The 25,127-nt window shown below is 73.9% G+C and overlaps 4 protein-coding genes across 7 annotated transcripts; all 4 read left to right on the forward strand.

Moving 5' to 3' along the window:
- The first annotated feature begins 233 nt into the window (after nucleotides 1-233).
- NXF1 (nuclear RNA export factor 1) lies at nucleotides 234-6,945 on the forward strand. The gene is made up of 21 exons (XM_068923592.1): nucleotides 234-350; nucleotides 1,266-1,467; nucleotides 1,564-1,693; nucleotides 1,829-1,912; nucleotides 2,205-2,309; nucleotides 2,440-2,520; nucleotides 2,607-2,676; nucleotides 2,752-2,840; nucleotides 2,927-3,034; nucleotides 3,118-3,227; nucleotides 4,633-4,669; nucleotides 4,764-4,832; nucleotides 4,914-4,969; nucleotides 5,055-5,162; nucleotides 5,250-5,308; nucleotides 5,410-5,525; nucleotides 5,620-5,662; nucleotides 5,764-5,836; nucleotides 5,927-6,109; nucleotides 6,646-6,706; nucleotides 6,793-6,945. Exons 1-21 carry the CDS (start codon nucleotides 320-322, stop codon nucleotides 6,829-6,831), a joined length of 1,854 nt encoding a protein of 617 aa, XP_068779693.1. The 5' UTR covers nucleotides 234-319; the 3' UTR covers nucleotides 6,832-6,945.
- A 204-nt stretch (nucleotides 6,946-7,149) lies between these two features.
- On the forward strand, nucleotides 7,150-12,082 carry TMEM223 (transmembrane protein 223). 2 transcript variants are annotated; one of them, XR_011137149.1, is made up of 3 exons: nucleotides 7,150-7,461; nucleotides 10,887-11,274; nucleotides 11,334-11,424. XR_011137149.1 is itself a non-coding variant. In XM_068923786.1 (2 exons), the coding sequence occupies exons 1-2, from the start codon at nucleotides 7,179-7,181 to the stop codon at nucleotides 11,183-11,185; spliced, it is 582 nt and encodes a 193-aa protein (XP_068779887.1). In that variant the 5' UTR covers nucleotides 7,150-7,178; the 3' UTR covers nucleotides 11,186-12,082. The 2 variants fall into 2 exon arrangements, 1 of the variants encoding a protein (XP_068779887.1); XM_068923786.1 differs by having other exon boundaries at nucleotides 10,887-12,082.
- Nucleotides 12,083-12,884: 802 nt separating this feature from the next.
- Nucleotides 12,885-15,167, forward strand: LOC138063738 (cation channel sperm-associated protein 1-like). Of its 2 annotated transcripts, XM_068923650.1 has the most exons (9): nucleotides 12,885-13,024; nucleotides 13,685-13,776; nucleotides 13,985-14,128; nucleotides 14,235-14,298; nucleotides 14,372-14,444; nucleotides 14,521-14,584; nucleotides 14,679-14,745; nucleotides 14,831-14,945; nucleotides 15,046-15,167. In XM_068923650.1, exons 1-9 carry the CDS (start codon nucleotides 12,885-12,887, stop codon nucleotides 15,073-15,075), a joined length of 789 nt encoding a protein of 262 aa, XP_068779751.1. In that variant the 3' UTR covers nucleotides 15,076-15,167. The 2 variants fall into 2 exon arrangements, with proteins under 2 accessions (XP_068779751.1, XP_068779750.1); XM_068923649.1 differs by lacking the exon at nucleotides 14,679-14,745 and having other exon boundaries at nucleotides 13,685-14,128.
- Nucleotides 15,168-17,616: 2,449 nt separating this feature from the next.
- Nucleotides 17,617-24,883, forward strand: LOC138063764 (alpha-actinin-3). 2 transcript variants are annotated; one of them, XM_068923761.1, is made up of 21 exons: nucleotides 17,618-17,860; nucleotides 20,416-20,530; nucleotides 20,618-20,737; nucleotides 20,822-20,908; nucleotides 20,998-21,085; nucleotides 21,178-21,256; nucleotides 21,373-21,454; nucleotides 21,583-21,668; nucleotides 21,746-21,838; nucleotides 21,932-22,162; nucleotides 22,241-22,388; nucleotides 22,480-22,630; nucleotides 22,713-22,821; nucleotides 22,908-23,048; nucleotides 23,155-23,337; nucleotides 23,415-23,549; nucleotides 23,639-23,818; nucleotides 23,995-24,141; nucleotides 24,233-24,298; nucleotides 24,403-24,561; nucleotides 24,638-24,883. In XM_068923761.1, the coding sequence occupies exons 1-21, from the start codon at nucleotides 17,735-17,737 to the stop codon at nucleotides 24,794-24,796; spliced, it is 2,685 nt and encodes an 894-aa protein (XP_068779862.1). In that variant the 5' UTR covers nucleotides 17,618-17,734; the 3' UTR covers nucleotides 24,797-24,883. The 2 variants fall into 2 exon arrangements, with proteins under 2 accessions (XP_068779861.1, XP_068779862.1); XM_068923760.1 differs by having other exon boundaries at nucleotides 17,617-17,860; nucleotides 20,416-20,737.
- The last annotated feature ends 244 nt before the right edge of the window (nucleotides 24,884-25,127 follow it).

A 25,127-nucleotide genomic window follows, 5' to 3' on the forward strand; every position in this document is an offset into this window, starting at 1 on the left:
AAAGTTTTCGGTCCTTGGCGGCGCCGGCTCCCTCCTTCCGCGCTGGGACAGGAACCGCCGGCGCCGGGACTCGAACCGGCGACGCCTCCTCGCTCCCTCCTTCCCCGCCGGCGCCGGGACTCGAACCGGCGGCGCCGCGGTCGCGCTCCCTCCCTCCTTCCCCGCAGGGGGCGCCGGAGCGCGGGGGGGAGGAGGCGCATGCGCAGAAGGCGAGTGCGCTGGCGGCGGCGGCGCGAGGCGGAAGTGACGCAGCGGGGGGGGGCGTGGCGTGCGCGGCGGCGGCGGGGCCGCGGTCGGTTGCCGGGGGCGCGCGGCGGCGATGGCGGAGGAGGCCAAGGGGGGGTACAGCGGTGAGCGGGGGGAGGCCCTGGGCCTGGTCGGTAGCCGGAGTGGGGCGGGGAGGGGGTTCGGGGCCCGGTCGGTACCGGGAGCGGGGAGGGGCCCTGGGCCTGGTCGGTACCCGGAGTGCGGCGGGGAGGGGGCTCGGGGCCCGGTCGGTACCGGGAGAGCGGCGGGGAGGGGGTTCTGGGCCCGGTCGGTACCGGGAGCGCGCGGGGAGGGAGTTTGGGGCCCGGTCGGTACCGGGAGCGCGCGGGGAGGGGGGTTCTGGGCCCGGTCGGTACCGGGAGCGCGCGGGGAGGGGGTCCGGGGCCCGGTCGGTACCGGGAGCGCGCGGGGAGGGGGGGTTCTGGGCCCGGTCGGTACCGGGAGCGCGCGGGGAGGGGGGGTTCTGGGCCCGGTCGGTATCGGGAGCGCGCGGGGAGGGGGGTTCTGGGCCCGGTCGGTACCGGGAGCGCGCGGGGAGGGGGGTTCTGGGCCCGGTCGGTACCGGGAGCGCGCGGGGAGGGGGTCCGGGGCCCGGTCGGTACCGGGAGCGCGTGGGGAGGGAGTTTGGGGTCTGGTCGGGACCGGGAGAACGGTGGGGAGTGGGCGGTTCGGGGTCCAGTCGATACCGGGAGCAGGAGAGGGTCCTGGGCCTGGTCAGTACCGGGAGCGGAGCAGGGTTGGGGGGGGCTCTGGGCTTGATCGGTACCGGGAGCAGAGGGGGCTCCAGGCCCAGTCGGCGCCGGGAACAGGGGGGATCCTGGGCCCAGGCGGTACCAGGAGCAGGAGGGACCCCGGCCCAGGCGGTGCCGGCGACGAAGGCACCGTTGGGTCCGGTCGGTACCGGGGACGGCGGGGGGGGGGGGAAGCCCGGGGCCTGGAGGAGGGGAGCGATTGGCCCCGGTGGGCCGGCGGGGCTGACGCCCGCGCTCCCGGGGCAGAGCACGATGACCGCGTCGGCGGCCGCGGCTTCTTGGGCCGGCGGAAGAAGGGCCGGGGCCCGTTCCGCAGCAAGCTCTACAGCGAGATGAACAACCGCTCGCGCAGCCGCGGCAACGCCGGCTCCGGCCTCCGCGCCCGCCTGGAGGAGGACGACGGCGACGTCCCCATGAGCGACGCCCACGACAGCCCCCGGAGCCGATAGTGAGCGCGGGGCGGGGGGGGGCGTCGCGCATCGTTTTTCGGGGAGCCCCGGCGGCGCCTGACGTTCCTCTTCTCTCCCTCCCCTCCCCTTTCCAGTTTACCCTACGGGCCGCGGCCGAACCGCGCCGCCAACATCCACATCACGGTGAGGCGAGACCTGCCCGCCCAGGAGCGGAGCGGCGGCAGCAGCCGCGACGGCGGCCGCAGGAACTGGTTCAAGATCACCGTGAGTGGGGCGGGGGGACGGACCCCCCTCCCGGCTTCCCGCGTCCCCGGCCGGTCGCGTCCTGCCCCGAGACCTCGCGCCGGACGATCCCGTTCTGCCCGCCGCCTCCCTAACGCCGGCTTGTTTCTTTCCTAGATCCCGTACGGGAAGAAATACGACAAGTCGTGGCTGTTGAGCTCGATCCAGAACCTCTGCAGCGTCCCCTTCACGCCCGTCGAGGTGAGCGAGGGCCGGGGCAGGGCCGCCAGGTGTCCGGCTTTCTCCTTTCGCTTCCCGTTTGCGGCAGCCGACAGCGGCGAGACGCCGGGGCGCTCACCCGCCTTCGCGCCGCCCCGAAAGGGGAAGCGGGGTTTGCCGGCCGGAGCGGCGGTCTGCCAGCGCTGGCCGAGTTTCCTCCCGAGCCCTGGGCCGGCGGGAGAGGGGTCGGTGGGAGCGAGGGGGTTGTTCCCGACCCCGAGAACCGCGGGGCCGCCCGGCCGCGGCGCTGAGCGCCCGCCCCGCTGCCTCCCAGTTCCACTACGACCACAACCGGGCCCAGTTCTACGTGGAGGACGCCACCACCGCCAGCGCCCTCAAGCAGGTCTCGCGCAAGATCACGGACAGGGACAACTACAAGGTGCGACGGCTCGGGCACCGCACGGCTCGGGCTGCTCCGCGGTGCCCTTCGCGCCGGGCCCGCGTGGGAGCAGCTCCGGCTGTTCCCAGCTGGGAGGCGTCGCCTTACAGGCTGCTTTGTCCCTTCGTAGGTGGTGATAATTATCAACTCGTCAGCTCCGCCTCAGTCCCTGCAGAACGAGTTGAAGCCCGAGGAGATCGAGCAGCTGAAGGTGAGCCGGGCTGCGGGGCTGCGTCGGGGCTGGAGGCCGGGGCCGGAGGCCGCCCGCTCTCCCTTCCCCTTCTCACCCTCTTCCAGATCTGCATGAGCAAGAGGTACGATGGTTCGCTGAAGGCTTTAGACCTCAAGAGCCTCCGCACAGACCCAGGTGAGCGTCGGTGCGGACAGCGGGGGGAGGCGGCGGCGGTAGCTGGCCTTTAACTTCCTCCTTCTCCCTCCCCAGACTTGGTGGCGCAGAGCATCGACGTGGTGCTGAACCAGCGCAGCTGCATGCTGGTCGTGCTGCGCATCATCGAGGAGAACATCCCCGAGGTGAGGCCGCGGCCCGGCTCGGCCCGCGGGCACCGACGGGGCCGCCGGCGCCTCGCTTGACCCCCTTTTCGGCGTCGCCTTCGCAGCTGCTGTCGCTGAACCTGAGCAGCAACAAGCTCTACCGCCTGGACGACCTGGGCGAGCTGGCGCAGAAAGCCGCCAACCTCAAGATCCTCGACCTCTCTCGCAACGAGGTGAGCGCCGTCCCGGGCCTCCCGCCCACCCTGCCACCGCCTCCGCGCGCCCTTACCGCCCCCCTCCCTCTGTCCCGCCGCAGCTCAAATCCGACCGGGAGCTGGACAAGGTGAAGGGGCTCAAGCTGGAGGAGCTCTGGCTGGACAGGAACCCGCTGTGCGACGCTTTTCGCGACCAGTCCGCCTACATCAGGTCAGTGGCAGCCTTGGGGCGGCCCTTGGGGCCCGCGGGCCGCCCCTGCTCCGCGGGGGCAGCGTGACAGGACGAAGAGAGGCCGCCCCCCCGCCCCCGTGCCCTCCGTTTGCCGGCGTCCGGACTCCTCCCCGGCTCCCCTCCGGACCCCCCGACAGCCCCTGGTCGCGGTGGCGCTGGGCCCCGCGCGAGCCGCAGCCTGCGGACGGCCCCTCTGTTTCAGCTGGTGGGAGCCCTGCTTTTCCCCTCTGCTCTCCCCTCCCCGTGCCCCCCCCCAAGGCTCTGCTCTCCCCCCACTTTTTCCCCCTCTGTTTACCCTCCTTCTCCCCCCCCCCCAACCAAGCCCGGGAGACGCAGCCTCTTCTCCCCAGCGCCCCGCTCCCTGCCCGCCGCTCCTGCCCCTCTGCCGCGCAGACGGGGCTCTCCGTACCGCTCCTGCCCCTCGGTGGGCACCTGGGGTGGGGTGGGGGGGCTACCGGACATGACGGGGTGGGGAGGGGGCACCGCCTCACTACCCCCGAACCCCCCCCACCACCCCCTCCCCGCCCCAGCTCCGGAGCTGCCGTCCCCTTTTGCGCCTCCGTTTGGCCCTCGACGATGGCTGGTTAGCCAGAGACGGGTAAGATTCCTCACGGGAGGAACAACCTAAGACAGGCACAGCCGTGCAGTGGCCAAACTCCGCCGCCCAGCCGCGGCCGGCGCGGGGAGGCTGCCCACCATGCCAGGCCTGGCGCAGGCCCTCCAGCCCGCTCCGGGCAGCTCCGGGCAACCCGGGACGCGTCAGCCAGCGCCGATCCCCGAGGCGGGTAGGAGCCTCGGCTCCGCGGGCGACCGTGCCCGGAGCCCGGCGCTTTTCTGGAGCCCGGGAGGGAGCGGCACCAAGGAGAAGAGGCTCTGCCCTGAGCTCCCCGACCCCGCTGTCCCCCTCTGTCCCCTCCGCCTCTCCTGCTGCCGACCGCATCCGCGCCTCCCCCGGCGCAGGGGCCTCCCCAGCTGTAAATAGGCGGCTCGTGCCGGCGGCTGCTCCGCGACCAGCGGGAATTTGTTGTCCCCCCCCGCCCCTTCCCCTCCCTTCCCTCCCCTCCTGCTCACTGGGCGCCGGACGCAGGTGAGTAGGAGCCAGGTAAGTCCCGAGCCCACGGCGGGGCCTCGCGGGGCCAACGCTTCCTCGTGCGACGCAGCCTGGGGGCAGGGGCAGGCCCGGCCCGGCCCGGGGTTGGGGTGGTGGGGCGGTTGGGGCGTCCCGCGGGGAAGGGAGGGGAGGGGGGAGAGGCCGCGCCCGCGCCCCCCCGGGCAGGGCGGCTCAGCGGGGAGGGTCCCGGGGGGGCGCCGCGGATGGAGGTCTCCCGCGGCGTCCCCGGCGGGCGGCCCGGCTGCCGCGCTGATTCCTGCCCGTTCCCGACAGCTCCGTCAGAGAGCGCTTCCCGAAGCTGCTGCGGCTGGTGAGTGAAACGGGCCGCGGCGGGGGGGTGGGAGGCCGGGGGCGCCAAGCCGGGGCGCCCCCCACCCTCACCTTCCCCTCCTGCTCTCCCCCAGGACGGCCACGAGCTCCCGCCGCCCATCGCCTTCGACGTGGAGGCGCCCACGACGCTGCCCCCCTGCAAGGTAGGGACGCGGCGAGGTTGGGGGGGGACCCGGAGCCGGCGTCCGCCGCGGGGGCCCCGACCCTCCCTTCGCTCTCTCCAGGGCAGCTACTTCGGCTCGGACGACCTGAAGGTGTTGGTGCTGCGGTTCTTACAGCAGTGAGTGCGGCGGCCGCGACCCCCCCCCCAGCGCTCCGGGGTCTCTCCCGCTGCCCGCTCACCTCTCCCTGCCCCACTGCCGCAGGTACTACTCCATCTACGACTCCAGCGACCGGCAGGGGCTGCTGGACGCTTACCACGACGGCGCGTGCTGCTCCCTCAGCATCCCCTTCGCGCCCCAAAACCCGCCCAGGTACGTCCCTTCCCCGCCGGCCCCCGGGAGCGGGGCGGCCGCCCGCCCGCGCTTCCCCGCGCCCTCACGGCACCGTCGCTCCCGCAGGAACAGCCTCAACGAGTACTTCAAGGACAGCCGGAACGTGAAGAAGCTCAAGGACCCCAGTGAGTGTCCCGTTTGGGCGTCCCCTGCCCCGTGCCGGCGTCCCCTGCCCCGCGCCGGCTGCCCGCCGGGGCCTCACCGCCTCCCTTCCCTCCCTCGCCAGCCATGCGCTTCAAGCTGCTCAAACACACGCGGCTCAACGTGGTGGCCTTCCTCAACGAGCTGCCCAAGACCCAGCACGACGTCAACTCCTTCGTGGTGGACGTCTGCGCCCAGACGGTGAGCGCGGGCAGCTCCTGCCGTCCCCCCCGCCCCCCCCCGCCCGGGGACGGTGCGCGGCGGCGGCTCACGCCTTCCCCTCTCTCGCCCGCAGAACACGCTGCTCTGCTTCGCCGTGCACGGGATCTTCAAAGAAGGTGGGTTCGTCCCCCCCGGGGGCTCCGCCAGCTTCCCCCGGTTCTCCTCCTCCTCCGGCGCTTCCCGCTCACCCGCCGGCCCCGTTTCTTTCTCCCCGCAGTGGACGGCAAATCCCGCGACTCCGTGCGCGCCTTCACCCGCATGTTCATCGCCGTGCCGGCCGGCAACACCGGGTGAGACGGGGACCAGGGTTTTGGGGGGGGGGGGGGGCGCGTCGCCCGCCCGCCCCGCACCTCGCCTCACCTCGCCGCCCGCCCCGCCAGGCTCTGCATCGTCAACGACGAGCTCTTCGTCCGCAACGCCACCACGGAGGAGATCCGCAAGGCCTTCGTCATGCCGGCGCCCACGCCCTCCTCCAGCCCCGTGCCCACCCTCTCCGCCGAGCAGCAGGAGATGCTCGCCGCCTTCTCCATGCAGTCGGGCATGAACCTCGAGTGGTCCCAGAAGTGAGTCCTTGTCCCCGGGGGCGGTGGGTCCTTCCCCCTCGCTCCGAGGGGCGCTGGATCCCCCCTCCTTGTTCTGGGAGGTGGCAAGATCCCCCTTCTCTTGTACGGGGTGGGGTGGGGGAGATGGGATCCCCCCCTTTTGCTCTTGGCGGGTGGTGGATCTTCCTTTGCCCTGGGGAGTGGCAGGATCCCCTCCCTTTTCTGGGGGGGGGGTGTCAGTGGATTCCCCTCCTTTGTCTGGGGGGGGGGGTCAGTGGATCCCCCCTTGTCCTGGCGGTCAATGGGTCCCTCCCGTGTTGTAAGGGTCAGTGGATTTCCCCCCCCCCTTGTCCTGGAGGGGCCTGGATCCCCCCCCCCCTTGTCCTGGAGGGGCCTGGATCCCCCCCCCGTCCTAGGGGTCAGTTGATCCCCCCTGTCCTGGGGGGCAGTGGATCCCCCCCCCCATTGCCCTGGGGCCCCCCAGCCTCATCCCCCCTCCTGCCCCAGGGCCCTTTCTCTCCTCCCGGCTTCTCCCTCACCCCGTTTTTGCGCCCCAGGTGCCTGCAGGACAACGACTGGGACTACGGCCGGGCCGGGCAGGTCTTCACCCAGCTCAAGGCAAGTGCGGGGGCGCGGGGGAGCCCGGACGCCTGGGTCCCCTGCCGGGATCTCTGCCGTAACCCCCCCCCGTCTGTGTCTTGCAGCTGGAGGGGAAGATCCCGGACGTAGCGTTTCTGAAATGAGCTGGGCCCCTTCTTCCCCCCCCCCTCCCCCTCTCCCACCCGGCTCTTTTCTCCTCTCCCCGTTCCCGGCGTTTTATTCCCGTTTTGTAAATAAATAAAAACCGTCTAAACGCCGCCGCCGCCCTGGTGGATGCGCTACGCCTTTAAGGGGGGGGGGAGGACGGGCAGGCGGCTTCGCGCCCGGCCTCAAGATGGCGGGGGGGGGAGGGTGGGGAAGGACAGGCAGGCGGCTTCGCGCCCGGCCTCAAGATGGCGGGGCGGGCGGAAGTGACGCGGGCGGAAGTGACGAGGAGGCGCTTCCGGGTGGCGAGGCGCTGCCCCGGAAGTGGAGCCGGGGCGGCGCAGCGATGGCGGCGGCGGGGAGGGCGCGGGCGGCGGCGGCGGCGCTGGCGCTGGACACGGCGGTGCCGCGGGACGTGGTGCTGTTCCGCCACGAGCGCGACCGCTTCTTCCGGCTCGTGGGGCTCTTCTGCGCGGGGCAGGGGCTCTTCTGGGGCTACCTGGCGCACTTGGCCTTCACGACGCTGCGGCCCCCGCCCGCGCCGCCCCCCCCCGGCCCCGGCGACGACCCGCTGCGGCCCCGCGACAACAAGTGGCGCCTCGGCTTCACCGCCTCCTGCCTCACCCTCGGTACCGGCGGGGGGGGGGGGTCACGCTGGGGACCCCCTGAGGGGTCATCCTGGGGTCATGCCGGGGTCACACGGGGGTCAGCGGTGTCACATGAGGGGTCACCCCGGGGGTCACGGGGGGGTCACGCTGGGGACCCCCTGAGGGGTCATCCTGGGGTCATGCCGGGGTCACACGGGGGTCAGCGGTGTCACATGAGGGGTCACCCCGGGGGTCACGGGGGGGTCACGCTGGGGACCCCCTGAGGGGTCATCCTGGGGTCATGCCGGGGTCACACGGGGGTCAGCGGTGTCACATGAGGGGTCACCCCGGGGGTCATGCTGGGGACTCCCTGAGGGGTCATCCCGGGGGTCACAGGAGAGGCCATGGTGGGGTCATGCCAGGGGTCAGTGGTGTCACATGAGGGGTCACCCTGGGGGTCACAGGAGAGGTCACGCTGGGGGTCGTGTGAGGGATCATGCCGGGGTCACACAAGGGTCAGCAGTGTCATATGGGGGGGTCACGCTGGGGGTCAGGGTGGGGCTAGGTGACAGGTTTGGGACCCAGGGGGGTGGGACAATGTGGGGCTGGGCGGTGGGTCTGGGGTAGGGGGCAATTTGGGTGCAGGTAGCAGGTTCAGGGCCTGGGTGGGGACGATGGGCTGGGCAGCGGGTTTGGGGCCGGGGGGGCGGTGATATGGGGTCAGGGTGGGGGGCGATTTGAGTGCAGGTGGCAGGTTCAGGGCTGGGGTGGGACAATATGGGGCTAGGCAGCGGGTCTGGGGTCGGGGTGGGGGGCGATTTGGATCCAGATGGCAGGTTCAAGGCCGGGGGGGGACGATATAGGGCTGGGTGGTAGGTTTGGGGCTGGGGGAGGCGATATGGGGCCGGGTTGCAGGTCTGGGGTCGGGGTAGGGGGGCAGTTTGGGTCCAGGTGGCAGGTTTGGGGCTGGGGAGGACGATGTGGGGCCGGGCGGCGGGTTCAGGGCTGGGTGGGGGGACGACATGGGGCCGGGTGGCGGGTTCGGGGCCAGGGGAGGACAACGTGGGGCCGGGCGATGGGTTCGGGGCCGGGTGGGGGGACGACGCAGGTCCAGGCGGCGGGTTCGGGGCCGGGGGAGGACGATGTGGGGCTGGGCGGCGGGTTCAGGGCTGGGGTGGGGGGACGACGTGAGGCCGGGCGGTGGGTTCGGGGCCGGGTGGGGGGACGACGTGGGGCCGGGTGGCGGGTTCGGGGCCAGGGGAGGACGACGTGGGGCCGGGTGGCGGGTTCGGGGCCGGGTGGGGGGACGACGTGGGGCCGGGCAGCGGGTTCGGGGCCGGGGGAGGACGACGTGGGGCCGGGCAGCGGGTTTGGGGCCAGGGGAGGACGACGTGGGGCCGAGCGGCGGGTTCGGGGCTGGGTGGGGGGATGACATGGGGCCGAGCGGCGGGTTCGGGGCCGGGTGGGGGGACGACGTGGGGCCGGGCAGCGGGTTCGGGGCCAGGGGAGGACGACGTGGGGCCGGGTGGCGGGTTCGGGGCCGGGTGGGGGGACGACGTGGGGCCGGGCAGCGGGTTCGGGGCCGGGGGAGGACGACGTGGGGCCGGGCAGCGGGTTTGGGGCCAGGGGAGGACGACGTGGGGCCGAGCGGCGGGTTCGGGGCTGGGTGGGGGGATGACATGGGGCCGAGCGGCGGGTTCGGGGCCGGGTGGGGGGACGACGTGGGTCCGGGCAGCGGGTTCGGGGCTGGGTGGGGGGACGACGAGAGGCCGGGCGGCGGGTTTGGGGCCAGGTCAGGGGACGACATGGGGCCGGGTGGCGGGTTCGGGGCCAGGGGAGGACGACGTGGGTCCGGGCACTGGGTTCGGGGCCGGGTGGGGGGACGACGTGGGGCCGGGCAGCGGGTTCGGGGCCGGGGGAGGACGACGTGGGGCCGAGCGGCGGGTTCGGGGCCGGGTGGGGGGACGACGTGGGGCCGGGCAGCGGGTTCGGGGCTGGGTGGGGGGACGACGTGGGGCCGGGCAGCGGGTTCGGGGCCGGGTGGGGGGACAACGTGGGTCCGGGCGGCGGGTTCGGGGCCGGGGGAGGACGACGTGGGGCCGAGCGGCGGGTTCGGGGCTGGGTGGGGGGACGACGTGGGGCCGGGTGGCGGGTTCGGGGCCAGGGGAGGACGACGTGGGTCCGGGCGCTGGGTTCGGGGCCGGGTGGGGGGACAACGTGGCGCCGGGCAGCGGGTTCGGGGCCGGGGGAGGACGACGTGGGGCCGAGCGGCGGGTTCGGGGCCGGGTGGGGGGACGACGTGGGGCCGGGCAGCGGGTTCGGGGCTGGGTGGGGGGACGACGTGGGGCCGGGCAGCGGGTTCGGGGCTGGGTGGGGGGACGACGAGAGGCCGGGCGGCGGGTTTGGGGCCAGGTCAGGGGACGACATGGGGCCGGGTGGCGGGTTCGGGGCCAGGGGAGGACGACGTGGGGCCGAGCGGCGGGTTCGGGGCCGGGTGGGGGGACAATGTGGGTCCGGGCGGCGGGTTCGGGGCCGGGGGAGGACGACGTGGGGCCGAGCGGCGGGTTCGGGGCTGGGTGGGGGGACGACGTGGCGCCGGGCAGCGGGTTCGGGGCCGGGGAAGGACGACGTGGGGCCGAGCGGCGGGTTCAGGGCTGGGTGGGGGGACGACGTGGGGCCGGGCGGTGGGTTCGGGGCCAGGGGAGGACGACGTGGGGCCGGGCAGCGGGTTCGGGGCCGGGGGAGGACGACGTGGGGCCGGGCAGCGGGTTCGGGGCCGGGTGGGGGGACGACGTGGCGCCGGGCAGCGGGTTCGGGGCCGGGGAAGGACGACGTGGGGCCGAGCGGCGGGTTCAGGGCTGGGTGGGGGGACGACGTGGGGCCGGGCGGTGGGTTCGGGGCCAGGGGAGGACGACGTGGGGCCGGGCAGCGGGTTCGGGGCCGGGGGAGGACGACGTGGGGCCGGGCAGCGGGTTCGGGGCCGGGGGAGGACGACGTGGGGCCGGGCAGCGGGTTCGGGGCCGGGGGAGGACGACGTGGGGCCGGGCAGCGGGTTCGGGGCCGGGGGAGGACGACGTGGGGCCGGGCAGCGGGTTCGGGGCCGGGGGAGGACGACGTGGGGCCGAGCGGCGGGTTCGGGGCTGGGTGGGGGGATGACATGGGGCCGAGCGGCGGGTTCGGGGCCGGGTGGGGGGACGACGTGGGGCCGGGCGGCGGGTTCGGGGCTGGGTGGGGGGACGACGAGAGGCCGGGCGGCGGGTTTGGGGCCGGGTCAGGGGACGACATGGGGCCGGGTGGCGGGTTCGGGGCCGGGGAAGGACGACGTGGGGCCGAGCGGCGGGTTCGGGGCCGGGTGGGGGGACGACGTGGGGCCGGGCAGCGGGTTCGGGGCCGGGTTGGTGGCGGGGGGGAAGTGGAAACGACGCGGGGCCGGACCCGGCTCGCGCTGACGGCCGGCACCCCCGCAGGCTCGCTGATCGTGGCGGCGGGCTGCCTGTTGCCCCTGCGGGCGGTGCGGCGGGTGACGCTGCTGCGGGGCGGCCGCCACGTGGCCATCGGCACCCACGCGCCGCTGGGGCTGGGCCGCGGCGGCTCCTTCACGGTGCCGCTGCGACACGTCTCGTGCCGGGCCCACCGGGGCGAGGTGCCGGCCGCCCTCCCGCTCAAGGTGAAGGGGCGCCCCTTCTACTTCCTGCTGGACAAGGGCGGCCACATCAGCAACCCCCGGCTCTTCGACCTCACCGTCGGCGCCTACCGCAAGCTCTAGGGGCGGCGCGGGGGAAACCGAGTCGCGGACAGGCGGCGGGAACCGGCTCGCGGAGGAAAACGAGTCACGGGGGAAACCGAGTCACGGACGCACAGCGGGAACCGGCTCGCGGAGGAAACCGAGTCACGGGGGAAACCGAGTCACGGATGCACAGCGGGAACCGGCTCGTGGAGGAAACCGAGTCACGGACAGGTGGCGGGAACCGGCTCACGGGGGAAACCGAGTCACGGACAGGCGGCAGGAACCAGCTCGGGGGGGAAACCGAGTCACAGACAGGCGGCGGGAACCGGCTCACGGGGGAAACCGAGTCACGGACAGGCGGCGGGAACCGGCTCACGGGGGAAACCGAGTCACGGACGCACGGCGGGAACCAGCTCGCGGCCTCGCGGAGGAAACACTCACCGTCTCGGAAGAACCGGCTCGCATCCACGCGTCTTCGTGGCGGCAACCGGCTCGCCGGGGAAACCGAGTCATGGACAGGCGGCAGGAACCAGCTCACGTCCGTGCAGCTCCGCGAGAGGAACTGGCTCGCGTCTGCGCGTCCCCATGGGTGGAACCGGCTCGTGTCCGTGTGTCCTCATGGGTGGAACCGGCTCGTGTCCGCGCGTCCCCATGGGTGGAACCAGCTCGTGTCCGTGTGTCCTCGTGGGTGGAACCGGCTCGCGTCCGCGCGTCCCCATGGGTGGAACCGGCTCGTGTCCGTGTGTCCTCGTGGCAGGAACCGGCTCGTGTCCGTGTGTCCTCGTGGGTGGAACCGGCTCGTGTCCGTGCGCCTGCACGGAGGAATCGCTCACGGTCTCGCGGGGGGGGAACCGGCTGGCGTCCGCGCGTCCTCGCGGGTGGAACCGCCTCGCGCTCGCCGTCCGCCCGCTCTCAAATAAACCCGAGTCGCCCCCGAGTCGCCCCGCAGTCCTGGTGGGTTTTTTTTGGGGGGGGGGGGGAGAGGAAGGCGCGATGGGGCTGGCCGCAGCCCCGGGGCCAGGTTTGCTCCGTGCCGGCGGGAGAACCGCGGCGCTGTTTGGGCATCGCCGCGGCGCCGCCGCCGCCTCCCGTTCTAGAGCCCGACGGCCGCGAGGCCGCCATGGACTTCCTGACGGTGCCGGCGGGGAAAGCGACGGCGGCGGAGCACCCCCGGCGGCGCGGCCGACGTCGCAGGGGTCCCGGGGGCCGGTCGACGGGCCGGGGGGCTCAGCTCCGCCGCGGCGCCGCCCTGCTGCTGGGCCGCCTGGGCGCGGGGGCCGCCGCTCGGCTCTGCGGCGTCCGGCCGCCGCTCCGCGCCCTGGTCTGCGCCCAGCCCTTCGAGGTGGCCGTGTTGGCCGTCATCGTCGTGCACACGGCCGCCTTGGTGGCGCAGTCCTTCATCTCCGTGCGGGTCCACGGAGGTGAGGTCGTCGCCGCCGCGGGTCCCCCCACCCCGAACCGTCGCGGGGCCCCTCCGCGGCCCCACGGCTTCCGTCCGCCCCGTTGCTCGGCTCCGCAGAGTGGTTCTTCGCCGTGCTGGACACGGTCATCTTCTGCGTGTACCTCTTCGAGGTGGCGCTCAAGCTCGTGGCTCTGGGCGCCGACTATTTCCGGGATTTCTGGAACTACGTGGGTGAGTCCGGGACCTCGCGGTCCCTCGTCGGGGCCGGGCCGGCCGCGGGTCACCCACCTTCTTCCTTCTCCTCTTCCTCCTCCAGACTTGGTCGTGGTGGGCGTGATGACGGCGGACTTCATCCTGTTCGTCATGGTGAAGCCCTGGCTCGGCAGCTACCTGAAGACCGGCATCGTCATCCGCATCCTGCTCATCTTCAAGGGCGTCCGCGCTCTCCAGATCCTCAACCAGCTCCTCACGCTGCAGTCAGCCCGGGCACCGGCCTCCGTCCCCGCGCCCCTGCCCCGATCCCGTCCCCTCGCCCCGTTCCCGTCCCCCCATCCCGTGCCCGTCCCCTTGCCCCGTTCCCGTCCCCCCATCCCGTCCCCATCCCGTTCCCGTCCCCCCATCCCGTTCCCGTCCCCTCGCCTCGATCCCGTCCCCCCATCCTGTTCCCCTCCCCATACCTCGTTCCCGTCCCCTCGCCCCATTCCCGTCCCCTCGCCCCATTCCCGTCCCCCCATCCTGTTCCCGTCCCCTCGCCCCGTTCCCGTCCCCTCGCCCCGTTCCCATCCCCTCGCCCCGTTCCCGTTCCCCCATCCCGTTCCCGTCCCCTCACCCCATTGCTGTCCCCTCGCCCTGTTCCCATCCCCTTGTCCCATTCCCATTCCTGTCCCCTCGCCCCGTTCCCGTCCCCTCGCCCCGTTCCCGTCCCCTCACCCCGTTGCCGTCCCCTCGCCCCGTTCCCGTCCCCTCGCCCCGTTCCCATCCCCTCGTCCCGTTCCCATCCCCTCGTCCCGTTCCCATTCCCGTCCCCTCGCCCCGTTCCCATCCCCTCGTCCCGTTCCCATTCCCGTCCCCTCACCCCGTTCCCGTCCCCTCGCCCCGTTGCCGTCCCCCCTCACCGCAGTCCCGTCTCCCCGCAGGATCCTGGAGAACCTCAAGGAGGTGACGGGCACCTTCGCGCTCTCGGGACGCTCCCTTGGCGCCATCCTGCTCATGATGTTCACCATCCTCTGTATCCTTCGGGGGCACCAGGCTCGGGGGCCCTCGGGAGCTGTTTCAGCTCCGCGTTGGGATTCGGGCGCAGCCCGATTCGGGGCCGGTTTCTGGGTCGCTTGGGGCATGTTTCAGGCACGTTTCAGAGCACGTTCAGGGCCGGTTTTGGGGGCGCGACGGGACCTTCCTGCCCTGGCTCTGCTCCGCTCTTCCCTGACTGCTCCCGGTCATCTTCTCCGTGCTGCTGCGCGACCTGTTCCAGCGCTCGGACCCGCAGCGCTTCGGGGAGCTCTTCAACACCGTCTTCACCCTCTTCCAGCTCTTCACGCTCGACGACTGGTCCCTCATCTACCTCCAGAGCGCCCAGGCCGGTGCGGCCCCGAAACCCGGCTCCGGGACGGGCTGAGCGCTGGAGCGAGGGCGCCCGGACGCCTGGGTCCCTTCCCGCCCCGCCGACGCTCCTCTCGCCCTCCGCAGGTTACGGCTACATCATCATCTTCCTCATGGTCTACATCCTCATCCAGTACTTCACCTTCCTCAAGTGAGGGCGGCCCCCGCGCGGCCCCCGCCGCGGCCCCCGCCGCCCGCCGTCACCCCCCTCCGTCTCCCCGCAGCCTCGTCATCGCCGTCCTCATCGACAACTTCAAGGTGTCGCTGCTCAAGGAGCGGCAGGAGAAGCAGCAGATGGTAGGCGGCCGGGATGGGCTGGAGACGGGGCGCCCGGACACCTGGGCCCCCTCCCCGCCACCACCTCTCTTGCAAGGAGAAGCAACGCCTGCAGGAGCAGAGCGCGGACAAGCTGCCGGCGGGGAAGGGAGAAGCCGGCGGTGAGCACCGGCGGTGGCCCCCGGGGGGGGGGGTGGCGGCGGTGACGGCGGGTGACGTCTGCCGGCGCCACGTCTCCCCCCCCCTCTTCCGCAGCCGCCCCGGCGTCGGAGCAGGCCGCCTTCGCCTGCCAGTTTGCCCGCAGCGTAGAGGGCACCGAGAAGTGAGCGGGGTGCTGGTTGTGGGGGGGGGACGGGGACGCGTCGGCGGGTCCCCGCCGGGGCCCTGCCACCTCCCGCCGTCCCCAGGGAGAAGCGGCTCCTCTCGTCCTACCTCCGTCTCCTGGCCGCCATCGAGCGCGCGGAGCAGCAGCTCCGCGCCCGGGCCGCCATCGGCGAGCGCGTCGTCGACGCCTTCTTCCAGGTGATGAGTCCGGGGCGGTCGGGGGGTCGCGGCGGTTTTGGGGAAAGGGGGGGGGGGTCGCGGCGTCCTGGCCCGCTCCAGCCCCCTCCGCTCTCCCCAGGCCCCGGAGCAGGAGCCGGCCCAGCCCTGAGCGGCGTCGACGGCTCTGCCCCGAGCGGCCGCGGATTAAAGGGCGCCGGGAGGAGACGTGCGAGCACTGTGGATTTTGGGGTGGAAGGGGAGCGGGGGGGGGCCCGGACGCCTGGGTTCCTGGGGGGCAGCGGGGTGCAGTGGGGCCCGGACGCCTGGGTCCCTGGGGGGGTAGTGGGATCCGTGGGGCCCGGACACCTGGGTCCCTGGGGGGGGCAGCGGGGTGCAGTGGGGCCCGGACGCCTGGGTCCCCGGGGGGCAGCGGGGTGCAGTGGGGCCCGGACGCCTGGGTCCCTGCGGGGGTAGTGGGATCCGTGGGGCCCGGACACCTGGGTGCCTGGGGGGCAGCGGGGTGCAGTGGGGCCCGGACGCCTGGGTCCCTGCGGGGGTAGTGGGATCCGTGGGGCCCGGACGCCTGGGTCCCTGGGGGGCAGCGGGGTGCAGTGGGGCCCGGACGCCTGGGTCCCTGCGGGGGTAGTGGGATCCGTGGGGCCAGGACACCTGGGTCCCTGGGGGGCAGCAGGGTGCAGTGGGGCCCAGACGCCTGGGTCCCTGCGGGGGTAGTGGGATCCGTGGGGCCCGGACACCTGGGTGCCTGGGGGGCAGCGGGGTGCAGTGGGGCCCGGACGCCTGGGTCCCTGCGGGGGTAGTGGGATCCGTGGGGCCCGGACGCCTGGGTCCCCGGGGGGCAGCGGGGTGCAGTGGGGCCCGGACGCCTGGGTCCCTGGGGGGCAGCGGGGTGCAGTGGGGCCCGGACGCCTGGGTCCCTGCGGGGGTAGTGGGATCCGTGGGGCCCGGACGCCTGGGTCCCTGGGGGGCAGCGGGGTGCAGTGGGGCCCGGACGCCTGGGTCCCCGGGGGGCAGCAGGGTGCAGTGGGGCCCGGACGCCTGGGTCCCTGCGGGGGTAGTGGGATCCGTGGGGCCCGGACACCTGGGTCCCTGGGGGGCAGCAGGGTGCAGTGGGGCCCGGACGCCTGGGTCCCTGCGGGGGTAGTGGGATCCGTGGGGCCCGGACACCTGGGTCCCTGGGGGGCAGCGGGGTGCAGTGGGGCCCGGACGCCTGGGTCCCTGCGGGGGTAGTGGGATCCGTGGGGCCCGGACACCTGGGTCCCTGGGGGGCAGCAGGGTGCAGTGGGGCCCGGACGCCTGGGTCCCCGGGGGGGGGTAGTGGGATCCGTGGGGCCCGGACGCCTGGGTCCCCGGGGGGGGGCAGCGGGGTGCAGTGGGGCCAGGACGCCTGGGTCCCCGGGGGGGGGCAGCGGGGTGCAGTGGGGCCCGGACGCCTGGGTCCCCGGGGGGGGTAGTGGGATCCGTGGGGCCCGGACGCCTGGGTCCCTGGGGGGCAGCGGGGTGCAGTGGGGCCCGGACGCCTGGGTCCCCGGGGGGGGGCAGCGGGGTGCAGTGGGGCCAGGACGCCTGGGTCCCCGGGGGGCAGCAGGGTGCAGTGGGGCCCGGACGCCTGGGTCCCTGCGGGGGTAGTGGGATCCGTGGGGCCCGGACGCCTGGGTCCCCGGGGGGGGGCAGCGGGGTGCAGTGGGGCCCGGACGCCTGGGTCCCCGGGGGGGGTAGTGGGATCCGTGGGGCCCGGACGCCTGGGTGCCTGGGGGGCAGCGGGGTGCAGTGGGGCCCGGACGCCTGGGTCCCCGGGGGGGGTAGTGGGATCCGTGGGGCCCGGACGCCTGGGTGCCTGGGGGGCAGCGGGGTGCAGTGGGGCCCGGACGCTTGGGTCCCCGGGGGGCAGCGGGGCCCGGACGCCTGGGTCCCTGCGGGGGTAGTGGGATCTGTGGGGCCCGGACACCTGGGTCCCTGGGGGGCAGCGGGGTGCAGTGGGGCCCGGACGCCTGGGTCCCCGGGGGGGGTAGTGGGATCCGTGGGGCCCGGACGCCTGGGTGCCTGGGGGGCAGCGGGGTGCAGTGGGGCCCGGACGCTTGGGTCCCCGGGGGGCAGTGGGGCCCGGACGCCTGGGTCCCCGGGGGGGGTAGTGGGATCCGTGGGGCCCGGACGCCTGGGTGCCTGGGGGGCAGCGGGGTGCAGTGGGGCCCGGACGCCTGGGTCCCCGGGGGGGGCAGCGAGGTCAGGTCCTCCGCGGTGCATTTTGGGCCCCCCCCCATCGCCGCACCCCCAGCGGGAGCAGGGAGGGGAGAGACAGGTGCAACCCCTCCCCCCGCCCCCAGCGGACCCAGGCGTCCGGGCCCCCCCCCCCCCCCCCCCAGAGCTGCGGGGCGGCGCTGGGGCAGCCGAGCCCAGAATAGCCGGGGGGGAAACCGGAGCCGGGGGCAGGTGCCGGGGGGGGGGGAATGGGGGCCGCTCAGCTGCGGCCTGACCCAGCGCGGGCTCCCGGGGTGGGGGGCGGCGGGATGGCGGAGCCGGTGGCTGGGGGGGGGGGGACATGAACCCCCCCACCCCACCCCACGCAGAGGGCCCAGGCGTCCTGACCACGGAGTACGCACGCATGAAGGGGGCCCAGGCGTCCTGGCCCCATCCGCGTCCCCGCAGCTGCGTCCCCCACACCCCCACCCTACGCCGTGGCCTTTCGGAGCGGGAACCCGATCCGTCCCCCCCCCCCAACCCCGGCCCCCCCGCCCCGGTGCGGGTGTATATCTGCGGCGGCGACCGGGTCACGTGGCAGCCGGGAGGGTGACGGTGACGACGAGGCGGCCATGAGCGCCCTCGAGAGCCAGGCGCCCCTGGGGCTCGGCTACCTGGCCGACGACTACATGCAGCAGGAGGAGGACTGGGACCGCGACCTGCTCCTCGACCCGGCCTGGGAGAAGCAACAGCGGAAGGTGAGGGGCCGCGGCGGGTCGGGAACGCGCCGGGAACGCGCCGGGAACGCGCCGGGAACGTACCGGGAACGTACCGGGAACGTACCGGGAACATGCCGGGAACGTACCGGGAACGTGCCGGGAACGCGCCGGGAACGTGCCGGGAACGTACCGGGAACGCGCCGGGAACGTACTGGGAACGCGCCGGGAACGTACCGGGAACGCGCCGGGAACGTGCCGGGAACGTACTGGGAACGCGCCGGGAACGTACCGGGAACGTACCGGGAACGTACCGGGAACATGCCGGGAACGTACCGGGAACGTGCCGGGAACGTACCGGGAACGCGCCGGGAACGCGCCGGGAACGTACCGGGAACGCGCCGGGAACGCGCCGGGAACGCGCCGGGAACGTGCCGGGAACGCGCCGGGAACGTACCGGGAACGTACCGGGAACGCGCCGGGAACGCGCCGGGAACGCGCCGGGAACGCCGGCTGGGAGCCGGTGGGGACTCGGGCTAAATACCCTCCCTGCGGCCGCCCCGTGCACACGCGTGTGCGCCGAGCCCCCCCCCCGCCGTGCACACGCGTGTGCGCCGAGCCCCCTCCCCACCACGTGTGCCGAGCACCCGGCAGCACCGGGGTCCCCGAGCGCCGGCCAAATCCTTTTAAGCCGCCGGAGAGGCGCGGGCGAGACGCGGATGCCTGGGGGCCACCCGGGATTAAGCCGGGGTTTTCCAGCCCGGAGTCCGGCCCTGCCGCGTGCCAGGGGAGGGTGCTGGGTGCTGCTGGCTCCCCCCACCCCTGCCGCCTCGGACGCCTGGGCCCCTTGTTGGGGGGGGGGGTGCTGGGGTCACCTCCCCGTCGTGGGCTCAGCGCGGCTCGCCGGGACGCGCTGCGGGGTACCTGGCCGAGGAGGGGCCCAGGCGTCCGGGCCCCCCCTTCTACATGGCTGAGAAGGGACCCAGGCGTCCGGGTCCCCCCTTCCCCAGCCGAGGAGGGACCCAGGCGTCCGGGCCCCCCCTTCCCTGGCCGAGGAGGGACCCAGGCGTCCAGGCTCCCCCCCCGGCTGAGGAGGGACCCAGGAGTCCGGCCCCCCCGCCCCAAGCCGAGGAGGGACCCAGGTGTCCGGGCCCCCCCGCCCCAAGCCGAGGAGGGACCCAGGCGTCCGGCCCCCCCTGCCCCAAGTCGAGGAGGGACCCAGGCGTCCGGGCCCCCCCGCCCCAAGTCGAGGAGGGACCCAGGCATCCGGGCCCCCCCACCTCAAGCCGAGGAGGGACCCAGGAGTCTGGGCCCCCCCGCCCCAAGCCGAGGAGGGACCCAGGCGTCCGGGCCCCCCCACCTCAAGCCGAGGAGGGACCCAGGCGTCCGGCCCCCCCTGCCCCAAGTCGAGGAGGGACCCAGGCATCCGGGCCCCCCCACCTCAAGCCGAGGAGGGACCCAGGAGTCCGGCCCCCCCGCCCCAAGCCGAGGAGCGACCCAGGAGTCCGGGCCCCCCCGTCCCAAACTGAGGAGGGACCCAGGAGTCCGGGCCCCCCCGTCCCTGGCTGAGGAGGGACCCAGGAGTCCGGCCCCCCCGTCCCAAGCTGAGGAGGGACCCAGGAGTCCGGGCCCCCCCGTCCCTGGCTGAGGAGGGACCCAGGAGTCCGGGCCCCCCCGTCCCAAGCTGAGGAGGGACCCAGGCGTCCGGGCCCCCCCGTCCCTGGCTGAGGAGGGACCCAGGAGTCCGGGCCCCCCCGTCCCAAGCTGAGGAGGGACCCAGGCGTCCGGGCCCCCCCGTCCCTGGCTGAGGAGGGACCCAGGAGTCTGGGCCCCCCCGCCCCAAGCCGAGGAGGGACCCAGGAGTCCGGGCCCCCCCGTCCCTGGCTGAGGAGGGACCCAGGAGTCCGGGCCCCCCCGTCCCAAGCCGAGGAGGGACCCAGGAGTCCGGGCCCCCCCGTCCCTGGCTGAGGAGGGACCCAGGAGTCCGGGCCCCCCCGTCTGGCTGAGGAGGGACCCAGGAGTCCGGGCCCCCCCGTCCCAAGCTGAGGAGGGACCCAGGAGTCCGGCCCCCCCGCCCCAAGCTGAGGAGGGACCCAGGAGTCCGGGCCCCCCCGTCCCTGGCTGAGGAGGGACCCAGGAGTCCGGGCCCCCCCGTCCCAAGCCGAGGAGGGACCCAGGAGTCCGGGCCCCCCCGTCCCTGGCTGAGGAGGGACCCAGGAGTCCGGGCCCCCCCGTCCCTGGCTGAGGAGGGACCCAGGCGTCCGGGCGCCCCTCCCCAGGGGGGATCGAGTTGCGCCGCGGCCCCCGCCGGGCGCTGCGTTCCCAGGGAGCCGGGGCAGGCGGGGGTGTGGGGGGGGGGACACGACGACTCCTCGACTCTCCTGCAATCCGACGACACGGCGAAATTGCAGAAACCCCCCCCCCCCCTAAAAATAGCGGCGGCGGCGCCTCGGGCTATTCTTAGAGCGTCCGGCGAGCGGCTCCGGCCCCCGGCGGAGGGAGCGGGCTCCTGCACGGGGGCCCGCGGGGACAGGAACGTCCCCGTCACCCGCCCCGAGCGTCCCCTCCACCCTCGCCGGCCACCTTCTCTCCCGCAGACCTTCACGGCCTGGTGCAACTCCCACCTGCGCAAGGCCGGGACGCAGATCGAGAACATCGAGGAGGATTTCCGCAACGGGCTGAAGCTCATGCTGCTGCTGGAGGTCATCTCCGGTGAGCGGGGCCGGGGGCGGCGGGGCCGGGGCGTCCCCGCCGGCGTCCCCCCCCCTCCTCCTCACCCGTCCCCCGTCCCCGCCGCAGGCGAACGGCTGCCGAAGCCGGACAAGGGCAAGATGCGTTTCCACAAGATCGCCAACGTCAACAAGGCCCTGGACTTCATCGCCAGCAAGGGGGTGAAGCTGGTCTCCATCGGGGCCGAGGGTAGGGACGGGGACGGGGACGCGGGGGGACCCCCCGGACCCGTCCGTCCTGCCCCGCTCGACGCTGCTCTCTCTCTGCCGCCAGAAATCGTCGACGGGAACCTCAAGATGACGTTGGGCATGATCTGGACCATCATCCTGCGCTTCGCCATCCAGGACATCTCCGTGGAGGGTGAGGGGACAGCGAGGGCCGGTCCCGGCTCGCCGGGGGTCCCGCGTCCCCGGGGCCGGCCCTGACCCGCCTCCCCCCCCACCCCGCAGAGACCTCGGCCAAGGAGGGGCTGCTGCTCTGGTGCCAGCGCAAGACGGCGCCGTACCGCAACGTCAACGTGCAGAACTTCCACATCAGGTGGGGACACCGGAGAGGGGGACGGGGACGCCGAGGGGACACACGGGGACCGCGGGGGGCGGGCTGCGTCTCACGCCGCCCCCTCCCCGCAGCTGGAAGGACGGGCTGGCCCTCTGCGCCCTCATCCACCGCCATCGCCCCGACCTCATCGACTACGCGAAGCTCCGCAAGGTACGGGGTGGGGGGGTCCTTGGGGGGCTGCCAGGGGGATCCAGGGAGCTCCCAGGAGGATCTGGGGGGATCCGAGAGGGACCCCAGCCCACCCTGACCCCCCCCTCCGCCCCCAGGACGATCCCATCGGCAACCTCAACACGGCCTTCGAGGTGGCTGAGAAGTACCTGGACATCCCCAAGATGCTGGACGCCGAAGGTGCGGGGCCGGGACGGGGGACGCACCCCGGTCCCGGCGGCGGGGGGCAGGGGCCGGCCGGATGCCTGGGCCCCCCAGGGGCTCCGGAGGGCTTTGCACGGCCTCTCCCGTTCCCCGTCTCCCCGCAGACATCGTCAACACCCCCAAGCCGGACGAGAAGGCCATCATGACCTACGTGTCCTGCTTCTACCACGCCTTCGCCGGCGCCGAGCAGGTGAGGCCGGGCGGCGGGCGCGCGCGGCCCCCGCGGCGGCGCTGCCCGCGCCCGCCCCGACGCCGACTCTCCCCCAGGCCGAGACAGCGGCCAACAGGATCTGCAAAGTCCTGGCCGTCAACCAGGAGAACGAGAAGCTCATGGAAGAGTACGAGAAGCTGGCCAGCGAGGTAACGTCCGCCCCGTCCCCGGGGACGCCCGGACCCCCGGCGGCGATGGGCGCCCGGACGCCTGGGCTCCCCTCGCTGCCCCCGTCTCGCCAGCTCTTGGAGTGGATCCGCCGCACCGTGCCCTGGCTGGAGAACCGCGCGCCCGAGACCAGCATGGCCGCCATGCAGCGCAAGCTGGAGGACTTCCGCGACTACCGGCGCGTGCACAAGCCGCCGCGCGTGCAGGAGAAGTGCCAGCTGGAGATCAACTTCAACACGCTGCAGACCAAGCTGCGGCTCAGCAACCGCCCCGCTTTCATGCCCTCCGAGGGCAAGATGGTGTCGGTGAGCCGAGGTAGGGCCGGGAGGCGGCGGTGGGGGGGACCGGCGGCCGGTCCCGCTCACGGCCCCTCTTTTCGGCAGGACATCGCCAACGCTTGGAAGGGGCTGGAGCAGGTGGAGAAGGGCTACGAGGAATGGCTGCTCACCGAGATCCGGCGCCTGCAGCGCCTCGACCACCTGGCCGAGAAGTTCAAGCACAAGGCGACGCTGCACGAGAGCTGGACGCGAGGTGGGCGCGGGGTGGAGGGGGCCTGGCACACCCCCGCACCCCCAAAACACCTCCCGGCCGCGGGTGCCCGCTCAACCTGCCCCGTCCGCAGGCAAGGAGGACATGCTCTCGCAGCGCGACTACGAGACGGCCTCGCTCACCGAGGTGCGAGCCCTGCTGCGCCGGCACGAGGCCTTCGAGAGCGACTTGGCCGCCCACCAGGACCGCGTGGAGCAGATCGCCGCCATCGCCCAGGAGCTCAAGTACGGCCCCCTCCCCACCCCAGCCCAACCGAGGAGCCCAGGCATCCGGGCCGCCCTCAACCACCTTCTCCCCGCCCCGCAGCGAGCTGGACTACCACGACGCGGCCACGGTGAACGCGCGGTGCCAGGCCATCTGCGACCAGTGGGACACGCTGGGGACTCTGACGCAGAAACGCCGGGACGCCCTGGAGGTGAGCGGGACGGGGACCGGCCGGGATCGTTGCTCCGGATCCTTCCCCTCCTGCCCCGATCCGCCCTGACCGGCTGCCGCCCGCAGCGCACGGAGAAGCTGCTGGAGACCATCGACCAGCTGCACCTGGAGTTCGCCAAGAGAGCGGCCCCCTTCAACAACTGGATGGACGGAGCCGTGGAGGACCTGCAGGACATGTTCATTGTGCACAGCGTCGAGGAGATACAGGTGCCGGGACGCCTGGGCCCTTGGGGTGCGGTGGGGGAGGGCCTGGAGCGGAGGCACCCGGACGCCTGGGCCCACCGAGCTGAGGTCTCCCGCCCTGCGCCCGCAGAACCTGATCACGGCCCACGAGCAGTTCAAGGCGACGCTGCCCGAGGCCGACCGGGAGCGGATGGCCATCGTGGGCATCCACGGGGAGATCCAGAAGATCGCGCAGACCTACGGCATCAAGCTGAGCGGGGCCAACCCCTACACGGCCCTCACCCACCTGGACATCACCAGCAAGTGGGAGGCGGTGAGCGGGGCGGGCGGCGGCGGGCGCGCGGGGCGGCGGGCGCCGGCGAGCGAGCCGTCTCACCGCTCTCGCCGTAGGTGAAGCAGCTGGTTCCCCGCCGCGACCAGACGTTGCAGGAGGAGCTCTCCCGGCAGCAGAGCAACGAGCGGCTTCGGCGGCAGTTCGCAGCCCAGGCCAACATCATCGGGCCTTGGATCCAGACCAAGATGGAGGTGGGCGGCCCGGGCGCCTGGGTTCCCTCGGGGCGGAGGGAGCCGGCCGGACACCTGGGCCCTTCTGACGGCGCCCGCGGCTGTGGCAGGAGCTCGGCCGCGTCTCGGTGGATGCCAGCAGCTCCCTGGAGGACCAGATGAGCCGCCTGAAGCAGCACGAGCAGAACATCATCAACTACAAGTCCAACATTGACAAGCTGGAGGGCGACCACCAGCTCATCCAGGAGGCTCTGGTCTTCGACAACCGGCACACCAACTACACCATGGAGGTGGGTGCCGGGGGGGTGCCGGGGGATCCCGGTGGGGGGTGACGGCGACGCCTAGGAGCACGGAGGGAGTCCTGAAGGGACCGGTGGGGAGCCCGGATGTGCGTTGGGGATGCTGGGGAGCCCCGAGGGTGCCCCGGGGGCGGCGGCGCCGGCTCTGACGGCCCCGCGGCCCGCAGCACATCCGCGTGGGCTGGGAGCAGCTGCTGACCACGGTGGCGCGGACCATCAACGAGGTGGAGAACCAGATCCTGACGCGCGACGCCAAGGGCATCAGCCAGGAGCAGATGAACGAGTTCCGGGCGTCCTTCAACCACTTTGACCGGGTGGGCCGACGGGGACGGGGACTGGGGCGGGGGGGGGGGTGGAGGGAGGGCCGGGGCCGAGCACCGTGACGCCCGTTCCTGCCTCCCGCAGAAGAGGAACGGGATGATGGACCCGGACGACTTCCGCGCCTGCCTCATCTCCATGGGCTACGACCTGGTAAGGGCCCGGCGCGTCCCCCCCTACCCCGCCGCTCCCCGCAACCCCGTCGTAGGGGGCCAACGCCGGCGTCCCCGCCGCCGCTTCCCCGCGTCTCTCCGCAGGGCGAGGTGGAGTTCGCCCGGATCATGATGCTCGTGGACCCCAACAACGCGGGGGTCGTCACCTTCCAGGCCTTCATCGACTTCATGACGCGGGAGACGGCCGAGACCGACACGGCCGAGCAGGTCATGGCCTCCTTCAAGATCCTGGCGGGTGACAAGGTCGGTGGGGCGAGGAGGGGACGCCGAGCGGGGCGGGGGGGGGAGGACGAGGCCGCTCACGCCGCCCTCCTCGCAGAACTACATCACGGTGGAGGAGCTGCGGCGGGAGCTGCCGGCCGAGCAGGCCGAGTACTGCGTCAGCCGCATGGCCAAGTACACGGGGGCCGACGCCGTGCCCGGCGCCCTCGACTACGTCTCCTTCTCCAACGCGCTCTACGGCGAGAGCGACCTCTGAACCCCTTCCGGTCCGATCCGGTCCGGTCCGATCCGGTCCGGGCTCCGCGTCGCGCTCAATAAAGCAGCTCCCGCAGCGCCGCCGTTGTGCTCAGCTCTGCCCGAGCGGGAGGGGGCGGGGCGAGTTTTTCATGCAAACGAGGTGCCGCGCGGGGACTGCCGGGAGGCTTCACCGGGGCCGGAACGGCGCCGTGCGCCGGTACCGGGCGCGGAGCTGGCTGGACCGGGTCGGGCCGGGCGGGGATGGGTGCGGGAGAAGACAGGAGGGGCGGGGAGCGGCGGGGAAGGGGCGTCCGTGACCTCGGGGAGGGCGCCGGGCGGGGAGGGCGGGG

This window comes from Struthio camelus, chromosome 35, assembly GCF_040807025.1.
Source record: "Struthio camelus isolate bStrCam1 chromosome 35, bStrCam1.hap1, whole genome shotgun sequence".
In the NCBI taxonomy this organism is placed as follows: Eukaryota; Metazoa; Chordata; class Aves; order Struthioniformes; family Struthionidae; genus Struthio; species Struthio camelus.

Excerpts from the sequence above, each read along its gene's own strand:
- NXF1 (XM_068923592.1), top strand. The coding sequence starts at position 320 with ATGGCGGAGGAGGCCAAGGGGGGGTACAGCG. Across the intron at positions 3,228-4,632 it reads GACCAGTCCGCCTACATCAG|CTCCGTCAGAGAGCGCTTCC; the intron begins GTCAGTGGCAGC and ends CGTTCCCGACAG. Across the intron at positions 5,663-5,763 it reads GCACGGGATCTTCAAAGAAG|TGGACGGCAAATCCCGCGAC; the intron begins GTGGGTTCGTCC and ends TTCTCCCCGCAG.
- TMEM223 (XM_068923786.1), top strand. The coding sequence starts at position 7,179 with ATGGCGGCGGCGGGGAGGGCGCGGGCGGCGGCGGCGGCGCTGGCGCTG. Across the intron at positions 7,462-10,886 it reads CGCCTCCTGCCTCACCCTCG|GCTCGCTGATCGTGGCGGCG; the intron begins GTACCGGCGGGG and ends GCACCCCCGCAG.
- LOC138063738 (XM_068923649.1), top strand. The coding sequence starts at position 12,885 with ATGACGGCGGACTTCATCCTGTTCGTCATGGTGAAGCCCTGGCTCGGC. Across the intron at positions 13,025-13,684 it reads AACCAGCTCCTCACGCTGCA|GATCCTGGAGAACCTCAAGG; the intron begins GTCAGCCCGGGC and ends GTCTCCCCGCAG. Across the intron at positions 14,445-14,520 it reads GGCAGGAGAAGCAGCAGATG|GAGAAGCAACGCCTGCAGGA; the intron begins GTAGGCGGCCGG and ends CTCTCTTGCAAG.
- LOC138063764 (XM_068923760.1), top strand. The coding sequence starts at position 17,735 with ATGAGCGCCCTCGAGAGCCAGGCGCCCCTGGGGCTCGGCTACCTGGCC. Across the intron at positions 22,389-22,479 it reads GCACGAGAGCTGGACGCGAG|GCAAGGAGGACATGCTCTCG; the intron begins GTGGGCGCGGGG and ends CCCCGTCCGCAG. Across the intron at positions 24,562-24,637 it reads AGATCCTGGCGGGTGACAAG|AACTACATCACGGTGGAGGA; the intron begins GTCGGTGGGGCG and ends CCCTCCTCGCAG.